The sequence below is a fragment of the Haliaeetus albicilla genome, chromosome 17, assembly GCF_947461875.1.
Source record: "Haliaeetus albicilla chromosome 17, bHalAlb1.1, whole genome shotgun sequence".
Lineage (NCBI taxonomy): Eukaryota > Metazoa > Chordata > Aves > Accipitriformes > Accipitridae > Haliaeetus > Haliaeetus albicilla.
In genome coordinates this window covers 21,955,083-21,969,185 of record NC_091499.1, presented here as the reverse complement: position 1 = coordinate 21,969,185, position 14,103 = coordinate 21,955,083, and the positions used below count along the sequence as shown (strand labels likewise).

Below are 14,103 nucleotides of genomic sequence, written 5' to 3'. Positions count from 1 at the left end.
GAAATCATCCTCTCTGTTGTTGTTACTAATATAGGCATGTCAGCAAATCAACCAGAGTTTTTTGCTAGTAGTTTAGTTACAGGCTTCAGTGATCATTGTTGCATCTTCATCGGTAGTGGAAACATGGTCCAGTTCTGCACAAGTTTTCATTTGCTGCATTGTTTTGGTGACCTGGAATCCCTGCTGAGCAGTTAGAGGGCAGTTGTCATGCTCGTGAGAAGCAGAAGGACAGATATAGATTTGTAGTTTTACTGACAAAATGAGAAGGTGTTTGAATGCTATAGCTTCATATACTGTGAAACAGATTTATAAGCTCAAATATGAACTGTAAACACCAAAACCCTTATTTAAGGACCTTATCCCTATTTTAATACTATCTTAGTAAAAATTGTGTGTGTTTAGGATGGTATGTGTGCATTATTCTTTATTTACTTGTACTTTGTTTATTTACATTTGCAAACTGCTATAAATCAGGCTTTAATGCAAAATATTGATTCTGCTATGGAAATCTGAGAGCATTGTGTCTTCTGCAGCACGTCTGCTGTGTGTATTTTGTGAGTGGTTTCAGTTCATTTGAATCTGACAGGCTACACATAGAGTGCTGGCCCTTCCCAGGACTTTTGAAGTATTGCATGTTTAAAATGCTGTATAGTAAGTAGTCAGGGTGGTCCAACAATGGTAGGTGGCCTTTCCTCTCTCGCAATAGCAAGTGGTTGACTTAAAATTATGATTGTTAACAAACAGTGGATTTAAGGCTGAGTTCCAATATTGTGGTTAACTTTTTCAAAAAAACAATTAACAGTATTTGAACAGAAAGTGCTAGAATTGGTTTCAAGTCTGTTTTGACTTAGTTCCCCTAGCAAATATGCATTTGAGAAGGTAAGTGGGGCAACGTATTAACAGTTCCACTGTCTGGACGTCATCATTGCAGACAGCAGCATTGCAAAGCCCAGAAAAGTTTGTGGTTTTATTGAGATCCCAAGCAGCTCAGTTGCAGAAATCTCCCTGTGATTTTACAGTTGTCCTGCAGGGACCCAAAGCCTCTGTGGCCTGTGGAAGAGCGCTAAGGTGGCAATGGTGGGGGTAGGAGGGTAGGGAGACGGTCCTGTAGGCAAGCTTGGTGGCAGGGCAGCTTGTGCCAGGGGCCTTGAGGGAGCTCTCCAAGCTCCAGAGAAATCCAGAATTTAGGAGGATGCAGAAGCTGTGCTGCATTTAACAGGGACACGTGTACAATGTCCTTGAAGCACGTGCTGGTGGTGGCATTGCAGCTCACGGCGCCCGCTCTGGGGCTCGTCAGAGCGGGTGTTGGCTGTCAGTGATGCTAGTGACAGGGCAGGGGTGGCCCCTGAAGGGTTGGGGGGCTTCTGCTCCCTGCTGTACCCCCTGGGCAGGTGTCAGTGTCCTTTTAACTTACCGTAAGAGAAAGAAATGGCATATTAATGCAAGTGTCAAACTAGTAAAACCCACTGTAGGAAATGGTCTTGATTGCTGAGTAGGAGACTGACCAGATCTTTTAGGATTTGTATCGGCAAGAAAGCAGTGCTTTTTTCAGTTCTTCTGTTTTAGAAAGCAAAGGCCAGTAAACTGATTTGGGTCAAAATGTCTTAGCCGTGTTATCTTCCCAAATAGGGAAGAATGAAGAATACAGTGCTGTCTGAATTTAAACAAAACACCAACAGTAGCTGCCCAAAATGGCAAGAAATACATGATTCATCTAGGTTTTATTTTCATGATTCTCCTCAAGCAGAGGTCTTCGTGGGTTTCTCTTTGAGTATAAAAGAAACAGATTTGATATGAAAATGGTGGATCTTGTATTATCTCCTAACTTTTAACAATCAGGTGTTGAACAGTACCTAGAGGATGATCTGTTTTCTTACCTGCTATCATTAAATAAATGATGCGAGTTACTTGTCTAGGATGATGTTACTTACTTTTGTACTTAACTATTTGCCACCATAACATTCTAAAGGAGTTGATAAATCCTGTAATATTATTGTACTTGGCTCTATATATTAAACAAATATGGAGAGAGATTCAGTCTTGAGGAACTTGCAACCTTACTATCAAGATAGGTCATTACAGAAATTGCAAGGGGACTACAGCTTTATAGGTATTTGGATTTTTTTCCTAATAAAAAAATCTTTGATGGTTTTCCAAAACTCACAAACTCAGATAAATAACGTATATTATTTGGGTCACAGCTAGACTGTGAAAACTGAAAACAAAATAGCTGGTGGTTTGTTGGTTGGGTTTTTTTTCTCCTGTCTGCTGCTCTGAGGCACAGTGAGCATGTCCTTCGAAGTGGCAAGCATATGAAGAAAGCCACAAACCAGTTCCCCAAACTGCAGTTACTGATATAAGCGTTCCTGAATCTCTAGTGGTACTTCCCATATTCACTTAGTACTATTCCAGTTGATTTTATCTCATTGTAACAATCAAACTATAGAAAAATAGCTGAGAGTCTTCTTGAAGTGCATTAAATGACATGACATGCTTTTGTTGCATTCTGTTCTTCTTACTTGTCTTTTCATGGGGAAAACGTTGAATTTATTTAAAAAAAAAAAAGATCACTTAAGTTTTGGCTGTAGTGTGGATATATGTGAGATGAAGGGTTGACTTGAAGATGTCTAACAGCATTTTATAAATTGCTAGCTTCTTCCTTGGTGAAGGCTCTGCAGAAATAAGCTTTTTGCTTGTTGCATCTGCAAAATCAAGTCAGGCATGAGCTTCAGGTCAGAGTTTCAAGCAATTTTCTAGAAATACACCTGGGCCCCTAAGGGTAAAGATAACAAAAAGCTTCTAGTGAGGAGAAGAGCTTCTGGGTTGCATGCCTGTGTGTACCAGAGTATGAAAGTAGGTCTTAGTTGCAACTTCTTCACAGGACACTTGCACAGCATTTCCTGCATACTCACTGTAACCTCACAGCAGTGCAGCTCTGGGTCACCTGCTGCCATGGTCTCACCCAATTCCAGTAAGCCAGGCGTACCACTCCAGTACTCCTAAAGGCATTTTTTTCCCCCATGTGCTTGCCGTTGTGTCTGATTTCTGTCAGAAGCTAATAATGAGATGCATTTCATTGCTTTTTCTTTTCTTTTATATAAAGATTATTTCTGAGGTCAAATGCAGTTTTAAAATCCCAGAAACCTTAAACTCACACAAGAGGTGATTCAGCTGGCCTTCCCTTACTTTGAAGCCACACATTAACATTGTGTAAAAGGTTTTGTTTGTAGTGGGTTGCCCAGAATTATAAGGCAACTTCCATCTGTGTAGGACAGGCCTTCCAACAGCATCTTTACGTGATAGTGGTGAAGCATGGTCAGACAGCATTCAGGTAGCACAGCAAGTAAGGTACTGCATTGTCTTATTGCTCTTAACTGAATCAATTGAGGACTAGGAGTTGTGGGAAGTTCCCAATTTTCACTCAGCTGAGAAAGGATATTTGTCCCTTTTGGGGATTCATCTTGGGAAGCAAGGGCCTGAGAAAAAGATAGTAAAATTGATCCCAACTCCAAGGAGCTGTGCAAAATGTCTTGGGCATTGGTGTGACCTGGCAGTTTGCTAACTGAAGGGAAGAGGGGAGACCTCTTTAGGCCAAACCAGTTCTAGACAGCTATGAGCTATGTTAAATTTTATTTTTCTTGATTGAACTCCAAATACATTCTTTCATTAAGGTTAAACTAGGGTTTTTTTAACCTTAATGTTTATTTAGTACTGAGAGAGACTGCAGAGTGGCTGGCAGCCTGCAGATGTTCTATTCCCCAGAAAGCAGCAATCTGCAGCTGGGCAACTGATCCCTCTATGCACCCTCCATGCACCCTCTAGCCACCAAAAGATCAGAAGTTACCTGTGAGTTACCACGGTCAATTTTGAAACTAGTTAACACGGACTTTCATTTTGGGAGAGCTGGGTCTGGGGGGAGTTGTTAACCAGAGTATTCTTGCACAGTGCATGAGCCTGGAGCCACCTCAGAACAGTATCAGAAGAACCCACTTCTCTAACGCTGCATATTAACAGCAAGCCAGACAAACAACTTCTATAGTTCAGCTGCTGTTTATCAGCCTAGAAGGAGCTGTATACTCTCATAAAAAGGAGGAAGAATAATCTGTTAAGACATTCTTTCAATCTACTAAGCTTCAGATATGCATCTTTAATCTACCTATTTGTAATAGTCTTAGAAACCGTAAGTCTGTTTTGGTCTCCTTGCCAAAGCATGAATAATCTCAAGATCTCAACTTCTTATAGCTCCCTAAATTAAACTTTGTGGTTCTGCTACCTAATAACTGCAGAAGGGAATGTTAAACTTGGACAATCTTTGGGGAGAGAAAAAACAAAACAACTTGTGGTTTAGAGGTGGGGGTGGTAGAATCTTAAAGGCAGAAATTACCAGACGAATGACTGTTTTGGGGGAATAAGAGTCCTGAGTGATGAACAAATAGTTCAGGAACAGATAAAGCCACTAGAGTTCCTGGAGCTTGGTCAGTTAAAGTCAGTCAACTGTGCAAACAGCTCACGTGTAACAACTGAGTCTCACAGTCACTTGCAGCTCTGAGGAAAGATGCTGGGTCTTTTGATGGGGATACAGTGGGCTAGGAATGACCTGATTTGTAATTACTCACAAAACCCCTTGATTACTTGCACGTAATTTGCCCATTAAAGCTGAAGATGTGGCCATTAAGAAAGCAGAATGTAAGGAAGAGCTAAAAATAGAAAAATAGCCTTTCAAGGATGGATAAGGAAGAACAGACGATAAGTATAATCTCTGAATACTGTAAAATGTTAAGTCTTAGCTGGCCTTGCAATCCTAAAGACTACAAAAGGAAAGCTTCTATATATTGGTCTAAATTTGTTTCCTGATGTGGCCAATTGTCAGCCCTCCATTCTCATGAACAACTTGGTTTTGTTGTTATTATAAAGGTATCAGGTACAATGCCATTCCTAAGGGCTGATCCTTTTTGACACATACAGCAAGAATTTAGATTGTACAAAGAATACAGTTTATCCTCCTCCCTAGAATTATGTGCTAATTCTAATAATAGAGTGAGTTTTTTGACGACTGACAAGTCAGATCGTTAAGGTTAAATCAAGAAGAATGCTTTGAAATGCTGACCATTTTTTCTTGACTCATATGCTAGGATGATATATTCTTCTATTTAATTTAAATTCTTTCATCACTGTAATGAATGGTTCAATTGCTTTGCCTCCCATATTGTTATCATGATAAAGATTTTTGCTATTTTAGAAATAACAAATATATAATGAAGGGATAGAAGAGATTAGGACATACATTTGACATTTGTTATGAAAAGGGTAGTGGCTGTGGACAGTGAGGAACGAGAGGAATCCACAGGGAAATGTTCAGAGTGGCCGGTGTGGGGCTGCTTAGTCATTGCTGAAACACCTGGTGACTTTATTAAGGTGTCAGATTAGGTGGAGCTGTTCGAGCTGTTCTGGTTGAAGACATTCTTGCCCCCATGCTTTTATTGCTGCTGCTTTGCTAGGAGTTGCATTCCCTGAGATCTGTTCGCTATTAGTAATGCCTAACCTCTATCAGTTGAAGTGACCTAAACCAATTAAATCAACCCCTCTCAACCCAAAATAGTCCTCCAATCGCTTCCTTGGACTGTAAGCAGTACTGAGTGCTGTTTGCAGCAGCTGGGTGGGCAGGTCTTAGGAGAGAGACCCGTCCTTCCCGGGAGGCAGTGACACCCGGGTTAGCGCAGTAACCTCTTCAGCTGGCGTAGCTGCAGATGGGAGACACCATGCATCTGTGGCCGTTAGCCATCTCAGGGGGTTCAAAGACACTTGGACGCGAATGCTGGTGTTTACGTCCATTCTGCTAAGCTTGCTACATCTTGCCACAGCTGGCAGTACCTTATGAAACCACAAGAGAGAGAAATCCAGTCCTAAGAACTAATACAAATCAGGTAGCTCAGAGCCCTGAAGAATTAGGTTTTTACTTATAAATGTTCCTAGGAAGGAATCATCTGATCATCCTCCAAGATACTAATTTGATGTCCAGGGCATTGCAGTAACAGGCATTTCAAGTGCTCCTGCTTGGATAGCTTTTCTATGGAAAGAATTTAAGATCTTGGTTTGCCAGTTCTTCGGAGTCATCTGTTTGTGCTGAACTTGACTCAAAAAAGTCTCCTTATTGGACTGAAATGGAGCTATTCCAAGTGCACATGTATGTGTTTGCAGGATCAGGCTTTTCGCATTGTAACTGCTTGGTCTCCTTTTAGCTTCACCAGGACATTTCTTTAACTGTAGTGATAAAGAAAAATTGCTTTTCTGATTATTTAACTTGGAGTACACAGATGTTAAATGCCATCCTTTTATGCAAGCAGCTTTTATGGAAGTGCTTGCTATGAAAGAGTATGTTTCCATGCTTTAGGTGGTGTTTGCTTCAGGTGACTTCATGTGTATCTATAATACACTCTTTCTGGGTAAAAGGAAACTTGGTATCTATCGATATTTTCATGTTAAACATTTGTTGTTGTTTTTTCCCTTATAAGCATTTCTCTAGATCTCTGTTTACTTGCATCAGTACATGGTCAAACATACTGTTGTGTTTCCCCAGGGGAATGCTCAAGTTATGCAAACTGTACCATAGATCTGCCCCCGTGTCCCCCGGCTGCACTGGGTTCTGCACGCGTTAGTACCTGAACGAACTTTGTGCCAGTGGCAAACCATATTCCCTCATGAAATTGCTCATGTAGCTTGTCTTACTAGCCCCCAAATGGAAATAATTTCAGTCTACAATTGCATACTGATTTATAGATGAGCAGGTGGCTTGGTTTTGCGTGCTCTTTGATTTGGAGGAGTTGCATTTTGAAATACTTGCATGACGGCTGGGGTGGAGAAAGCACTTGCAGCAGACTGGGGTGATAAGATTCTGCTAAGGCAGAGACATACCTGGGGCCTGAGCAGAGCTTGTGTACTCAGGCCATATGGGAGAGCTTTTAAGACCATTATTTGTTTGCTATGGCTGTGCAACTTCCTCTTCCCCTTTGTACCTGCTTTTTCTGACATGCTGTCACTGCCTTCATCTATTCTGATAGAGAAAGCAAAGAACACGGTATAATTTCCTACCTTCTGCTGTTGAGTTGGTTGTTTAATGAGGGGGAATTTACCTTGGATGACGTCATAGAAAAATCTGTATCTGCCAAGGTTCTTTGTATAGGAGCAACTGTTAACATAAACAAGCTTCCTCGCAAATATCCAGGCAGGGCAATTGGCCACAGTGAGTGAAAAACACTTCAGGGAACTGAGGGAGTGCTGCCCTTCCCCCCCCCACCCCCCCCCCAAGTGTGTTAACAAATTCATTGAAGAGGATGACCTTTCATCTGACACCCAGGAAGACTTCTTATGGTAAGGCATCTTCTTGCATTTCAGTTTTCAGGTAATTACTCTTTTTTTCAACAGTTTTTCTGAGCACAAGCCAGTTCTTTGCCTGTGTTGCAAGAGGAGCCCATTCCTTCTCTTTCTGTTATGTTTTGGCCTGAAGTAAGGAAGTAGCCAGTGGGAATTAAACAGTGTTCTTCATTAGTTTACTTTATTAGCTCACAAAATGCTATCTTCCTTGCCAGTATTGCATTCTTCTTCTTTTTCCACGCTTCTGTTGAGTGTTTTATGAAGTGCAAGTAGGTACGAAGCATACTTCATTTCTTTTGGAGAAACCTGGCAGCTTAAAGCCAAGGCCTCAAGTAAGGAGCTGTGGTACCTGGGCATCTCTAGGTAATTTAACTCTGTAACTGCTGCTAAGCCTTCAGAAGTAGAGTGTCCTTTAGCTCTCCAGAGTCAATTGCATAGCCTAGAGAGGTGGTGGTGGTAGTTGGGAAGCGGAGAGGAAAGGAAGCCTTTAAAGCTTTAGCATTAGAAATGTGCAGAGCTGCTGCCTTGAGGCATGTTGCCACGTTCCCCTGACAGCACTTTCCTCAGTGTTCTCTGCATTTCGCTGCAAGATTTGTACACCCATAACAGGAACAGCCTGTGAACAATTTTTCAGTGTTCAGTTTTACATTTAACAGAAGTGTAAAGTTCAGTGTCATGGAATTTCCCTGCTTGGTTGTTAGATAGCTTGGTAGGACTCAAAACCGAGCAGCCTGAATTGTGAGCAGAAGCCTTCTTCCCCTATATATATATGTTCAGGGGTTGGGAGCTGTCCTGGCCTCCTCCCATCAAAACTGCAATAGAAGTTCTCTTCTTAATTCAAAGTATTTGAAGGAAAATGATTTAACAGAATTTAGCTTTATAAGTGGAAGGAAAAAAAAAAAAAAAATCATGTGGGCCAGCTCAGGGACTCGTTTCTTTTGAAATACTTGATGCCATAAAATCCCAAACCAAAAGAGGTGGGAGATAAAAGCATCTGGCAGAGTTTACAGCCCTGGGGGGTCGACGGGAGAAGTACAGCCCGTTGCAAACAAAGGCTGAGTGTTTTGCTGATGTGATTGCAAAACATATGTTTGCTCAGGACTGTTACGATCTTGGGAATAGGCAGGGGGCCAGATTTCTGCAGCAGCATGCTTAGTCACACAAGTATCTACAAAACGTTAACCTCCTGCGAGTTCTCAGTTCAAAAGCCATAATGACTGTGTTGCTTAAAGAGAAGGGAGAAACTCCTGCTAAGGAACGTGGGGGAGGAAAAAGAAAAATGGTGTCCAAAGAGCTCCCCCGGGCCGGGCCGGGCCGGGGAGGGGAGCGGAGCGGAGGAGGCCGGGTCTCGGGGGGAGAGGGGCCCTTGCGCCTCCGCCGTGCTCTGCGGCCGGCCCGGGGGCAGCACGGAGAGGCGGAGCGGGGCGGACCGGGGGGGGGCCCTGGGGCTCTGGGGGGGGCACTTGCCCCCGGGCTGGGCGGCTCCGGGCCGCGGCTTCCCCCTCTTCTGCCCGGTCCGGGGAGACGTGTTGGCATTCCCGGGGGGCTGGCAGGCACCGGGAAAAAGGGAGCAAGCCCCCGGTTCTCCCCCGCCCGCTGCTCCGCCCCGGCGGGGAGGGCCGGCCCCGGCCCCCGCCCCGGCGGCGCTGGGCGGTGCGGCAGAGCCGCGGCGGGGCTGCCGGCCGAGCGAGCCCAGCCCCAGCCCCAGCCCCGGCATGAGGGTGGCGAGGCCGGGCCCCCAGCACCAGGTACCCCGCGGGTGGCGAGAGGCCGCGGCCGCGTCCCCACCGCCTTGGCCCCCCGCAGGGCTGAGCCTCCCCGGGGAGGCGGGAGCGGTGCTTCCTTGCGGGGTCCTCGCTCGACCCGCAAAGGCGTCGTTCAGAGCTGCCGGAGGGTAACTCGGGGAGGGGGGGGGGGGGGGGGTCGCAGGTCCGTTCTAGGTCCGTTCTGCGGGAGATCCAGCGGCCGCTGCCTGGGGTGGCCGGGCAGGTGCTGTGGCGAGCCCCCCACCCCGGGACGCAGCCGGTCCCAGAAGGGCAGCGTGCCGCTTGTGTGTGTGGTGGGGGGGTGTCTCTGCTGGGGGGTTTAGGCCCGTCCAAGTAGGTTTTGCCTCTGAATGGCCCGGTGTTTATTTCGCTCTTGCAGAGAGTTGGGTTATCCTTTTGAAAGAGTGAGGCCGGTCTTGCGTTTCTGATAGAGAAGAGCTTGCTGTAACTGTAAACAAATGCAAGTCAATAGCGGTTTGTTGGACGGGAATTAAAATGCTGCTTTGGATCTCTCTTGTAAGTTTCTTAGAGTCACCGCGTTAAGATTCTTCTTTTAAAGGAGATTTTTCAGTCCTCGAACTGCTGCAGGTTGCCACAGAAACTGTTTTGTATTTTTCTGGTTTGTACAGGTCTAGTACCACCTGGATACAAATTGCTTTGCTTTGACATAATCCAGCAGTACAGCCTACATAATGCAAACGGTAACTGTCACGTTTAAACTTGTTTCCTTCTGTGTCACTGATTTATTGGTACTTAAACAGTGTTTACAGCATGGAAATTGCAGACATTCCTTCCAAATCCTTTGCCCTTTAATACTTTTTGTTTCATTGTACACATTACAAAACTGGTATATAGAAAAACTAGGCACTCATCATTGAAATTCAGCCTCTTGGTTTCAGTGAGGTCACATCAAAAGTAAATTGGGCTGTGGTCTCCAGGCAGTTGTGTCACAAAACCACTGCAGGAAGAGCTATTTACTGCTGGGGAAGAATAGGTAGCACTTAGGTGCCTCGAGACTACTCCAGCTGGACCTACTCCTACTGCTCGGTCCTAAAAGATGACCAGAGAAAGAGGTGTTAGAGCTTGAGACTTGAGGAGTCTGGGCTTTGCTTTTATTCTTGCTGTTGTGAACAGGGTGTGTGACCTCAGGCACACACTCACTTGCCTTGATTTCTGTCTTGAATTAAGTCACGTAAACTAGTTGGATGTTTTTAAAATCTGGTATTCAAAAGACTTTGAGACTTTCAGAGAAAGTACACTTATTGATATTTAAATTAAAATAATTTAAGTATTTAAATTCATATAAGAATAATGTATTGTGTGTGAAATAGAAACAGTTCCAGTGAAGAGCAGGTCTGTGGAACAAAGTGCTTTGTAGGAGAGGGGGAGTACGTGTTCTCAGTTCTTTAAATCCATGCAAGTGCAGACATGTCTAGTGCTTCAGTTGAATGACAGTCTGAGACACAGAAAAATGGAACTAGTGCAAAAATTTAGAGTACATGAGCATTTTGGGGATCATTTTTCTGTCATTTTAACTTGAATTATGGTTTGTTTGAGAAAGCCACAATAATTGCAGCTACTTCTGGATTAGGTAAATGAATAAAATAGGAAGAACTGCCAGTTCTGTGTAGCCCCACATTTAGGAAAGGTGTAGGATTTGTAGGATTTTTAATTTTTTTTTTTTAGGAAAAGAATCATAGTTAATCACTACTCTTTGTTTCTTAATCCCTTCATTTCCAAAAGATACCCATCTGATAAGGAAACTGCAGTAGCTACTGCGTTTAGCAGAACTGAAAATATGGCTTTTAAGCTGAGTATGTATCAGCTTGGTGATAAATAACTTGTCCTGTGAGGCCAGTTGTGCCAGTCGTTGTCGTTAAGATCCTAAACAAGGAAACTCCAAATTTGTAGCCTGTCAGTGTCACCACCAGTGAGGTTTTGCTGTCAGTGACCTTTAAAGGGGAAGTAGGAACCAGAGACAGGGAGTAAAGCAGCAGCAGCACCAAGCCCCTCAGACTGGGAAGTGCCGAAGTCTCCCTTGGAAATGCAGCGCGAGCTGCTTGGACACTTAGATGCTTTGGGGCATTTTATCCTACAAGCGTATAAAGCTCTAAATGGGTATTTTTAATGTCAGCTTCAAATGCATATGATAGTGTACCAAGCTGAATTTTCAGCACTGGCACATTGAAAGGGTGAATTCTACTAGGAGACTGTGTTGATTTTTTAATACGCAGCTCATTGTGCCTTTCTCAACCCTAAGCTTAGGGTAGGAGTGCACTTAGATTATGTAAAATGGTCACTGGTTGTCTAGGAAAACATTACCTCCAAAAAAGGTCACCTCAAACTCATTTCCCTTCCCTGGCTCCTTCTTTTAGATTGTTTTATATTGCGTTACAGTGTGTGATTTTTGTATAATTTTGTTTGAATCTATCAGTATTTAGTGCTTAATCAGGAGACAGGTGATTCAGATGAAGATGTTAATCCAAACGTGGTTTAGTGAAGTAAATCGATAATTATATTTTCACTTTGCCTGTCTATGGTAAAATGTTCTTTTTGCCATTTAGAGGAGGCTTAAGTATGTAAATAAGTCTCTCTGGGAGATATAACACTTAATATTGGTACTGACTGTACTTGAGGGGAGCAAAATGACTCACTGTGCTAACATGAGGGAAGCAGTCTGAAGATTGTGGTTCATAGCTAGTGCTCAGGTCATGAATTCTGAATGACTGAGAATTAAGTTTGATAACAGTCCCCATACTCATCTGACAAAACTGTAATCGAGTTTTGGGAGAGGTTTTGTGATAAGAGGCAGAGCTCTAGCTGCCAGGAGCCAGTAGTGGGGGAGGAACAGGGATCTGAAAAAGCATTTTAGGCGCACTGTGGAGCAAGAGCTGTAGCTAAGGTTAGGTGGCTGGTCCTGTTCTAGAGGCCCTGTGTCTGGGCTTGTAACTTAACTCTGCTTCAGTGTTTCAAGGTGGAATTTCTGATATTGGGTGTCTGTTTTGAAGTGACTTTCTGTTTTCTTCACTTACATTTTAAAGAGGTGTAGAACCAAAGCAGAAGGTGGTCTGTTAACTAGCCGAGGTGATGTGTGTTGTACTTTTTAAGTATTTAAAAACCTCTTCTAAAAGCATCTGCAGTTCAATTTTCCATTTCAAGCTTTTACTTAAATTTGATAGGAATGCTTCTTGTCGCTTAAAAAAGTTACCTAAAAGTGGGCTTGATTGACAGAGTCTTAAGATACAGAAAAGCCATAAGTAGAATGAGTTTATACATTGTTGTGGTTTTAGAGTGGTCTTCTCTGAGCATGTATGTGCATGCATTACAGATTTTTGGTCTAGTTGTCATTGTGGGGTTGGATGTACTAAGTGGGACAGACTGGTGAGAGAGAATGGTAACTGGGAAGTATATAATTAAGTTTGCAGACTTGTCTCATTAACTTTTCTGTCTCGGCTCTGAAGAGCTGTTTCTTGGTGTAAATTTGCATAAAACATATTTCCTGGCTGAGAAGTCTCTGAAAAGGCACACAGTCTGATGGTTAGGGCATTAGCCCGTGACTTGAGAGATCTCAGCTCAAGCCATCAGTCTTCTGTAGCAGCCTCTGTTAGACATGCAGCTTTTCTGTTTCTCAGGTTTTTTTCTAAATGGCAGATAATACACTTGCCCTACCTCACAGGAATGTTGCATGAATTAAATACATGAGATGAGATGGTCAGATACAGCAGTGATGAGGGACATGTAGATTCAGAAATGGTAGGTATCTGGTGAACATAGTTCCCATGGAAATAATAATAGTGGCTGTACAGAAGTACAAGTTAGATTGCATAAGGGGAAAGAGGAGGCTTTTCTGTGGTTTCTGAGGTAGTCTCCACCAGCATAGCAATACAGCATTTATATGGCTAAAGTCTTGCTTCTCTGTCAAGGTACGTCTCCAAGGTGAGCAGTGGAGTGGATTGCCACCTGGCTCATTAGCTGTGAGCTTCTGGGTGTTGAGGGTGAAATCTGTACCACCCTTGGTGCTCAGCTTTGCAGCCATCTGAGTTCTGTGTTCTGACTTCGAAGGTGGAGCGCCTCTGATGCATTATTATGATGATGATGATGTATTGTTTGCCCCTAAAGCCTCAGTCATGGTTGGCTTTCTGCTGAGCTTGGAGCTATATTCAGCTGCAGAATTTCTAGACTGAATGGAAGTGGTGTGGCAAGGTTAACAAACAGAAGGAAAGAAGCCAGCAGAAGTTTGATGCAGAAAATGGCAGTAAGTAGGTCACTTCGGCATGCAACTCGGTCTGGAATCACATGAAAATTGCTTGTACTTCTGTAATAACCAAAATCAGTTGCTTGCAACTGCTGATCATCCTAGCCCCGATTGCTTCACTGAGTGCTTGTCATTGCTCCAGGTGAGGTGCTTCTTTAAGAGGAAGGTGCAGGAGAGAGATGTGGTGGTGCGGCTGGTCGGGATGCAGGTCTTGCTTTTGAGAGGGAAAGCTGGAGAGCGGTGTGCTTTGATTTGAGTGTATTTGGAAGATGGAGACTTAGTGAAGGGCATCATGGAACATGGAAATATGTTCAAAATGAAGGGAAGGTACTCTAGGACTGTTTTGAGAATTATTACTCTGTTGTCTATATAGTATTTGAAATGTTGGGATACTAGGAGCACCTGGAGATGCCTGCTATTTCTCAAGTACTAGGAGAACTTGATTAAATGCTGCTTCTGAAAAAGAGGGGAAAACAGTTTTTAAATGTCTGCCATAGCTTGTAACTGAACAATAACAATTTTCAGAAGATTTCTAATGGGTCAGAATTTATACAACTCTCATGACTATGGTAACCATGCACCTTATGACAACAAGCTTGTTTCTGTTCTCAGCACCCTCTGGAAGAAACATATTTACCTCCATTTTGCAGATGGGAAACTGAGGCTCATCTTCACAAATCCTTTGCAACGTCTCTGTCAGAACAGAGACTT

The 14,103-nt window shown here is 43.4% G+C and overlaps 1 protein-coding gene across 7 annotated transcripts in view; it reads left to right on the top strand.

Annotated features, from left to right (window-relative positions):
• SESN1 (sestrin 1) overlaps nucleotides 1-14,103 on the top strand; it is an 85,444-nt gene that overhangs the window by 58,903 nt on the left and 12,438 nt on the right. The window contains exons 1-2 of one of the 7 annotated variants that reach the window (XM_069805011.1): nucleotides 9,041-9,119; nucleotides 9,767-9,838. The exons of 2 other annotated variants lie outside the window; for them this stretch is intronic. In XM_069805011.1, coding sequence (XP_069661112.1) covers nucleotides 9,830-9,838 — 9 coding nt within the window. In that variant the 5' untranslated portion in view covers nucleotides 9,041-9,119; nucleotides 9,767-9,829. Of the gene's footprint in view, nucleotides 1-8,994; nucleotides 9,120-9,184; nucleotides 9,266-9,478; nucleotides 9,654-9,766; nucleotides 9,839-14,103 lie in introns of those variants that run through there. 4 more of the 7 variants (XM_069805013.1, XM_069805012.1, XM_069805010.1 and 1 more) reach the window with 4 other exon arrangements.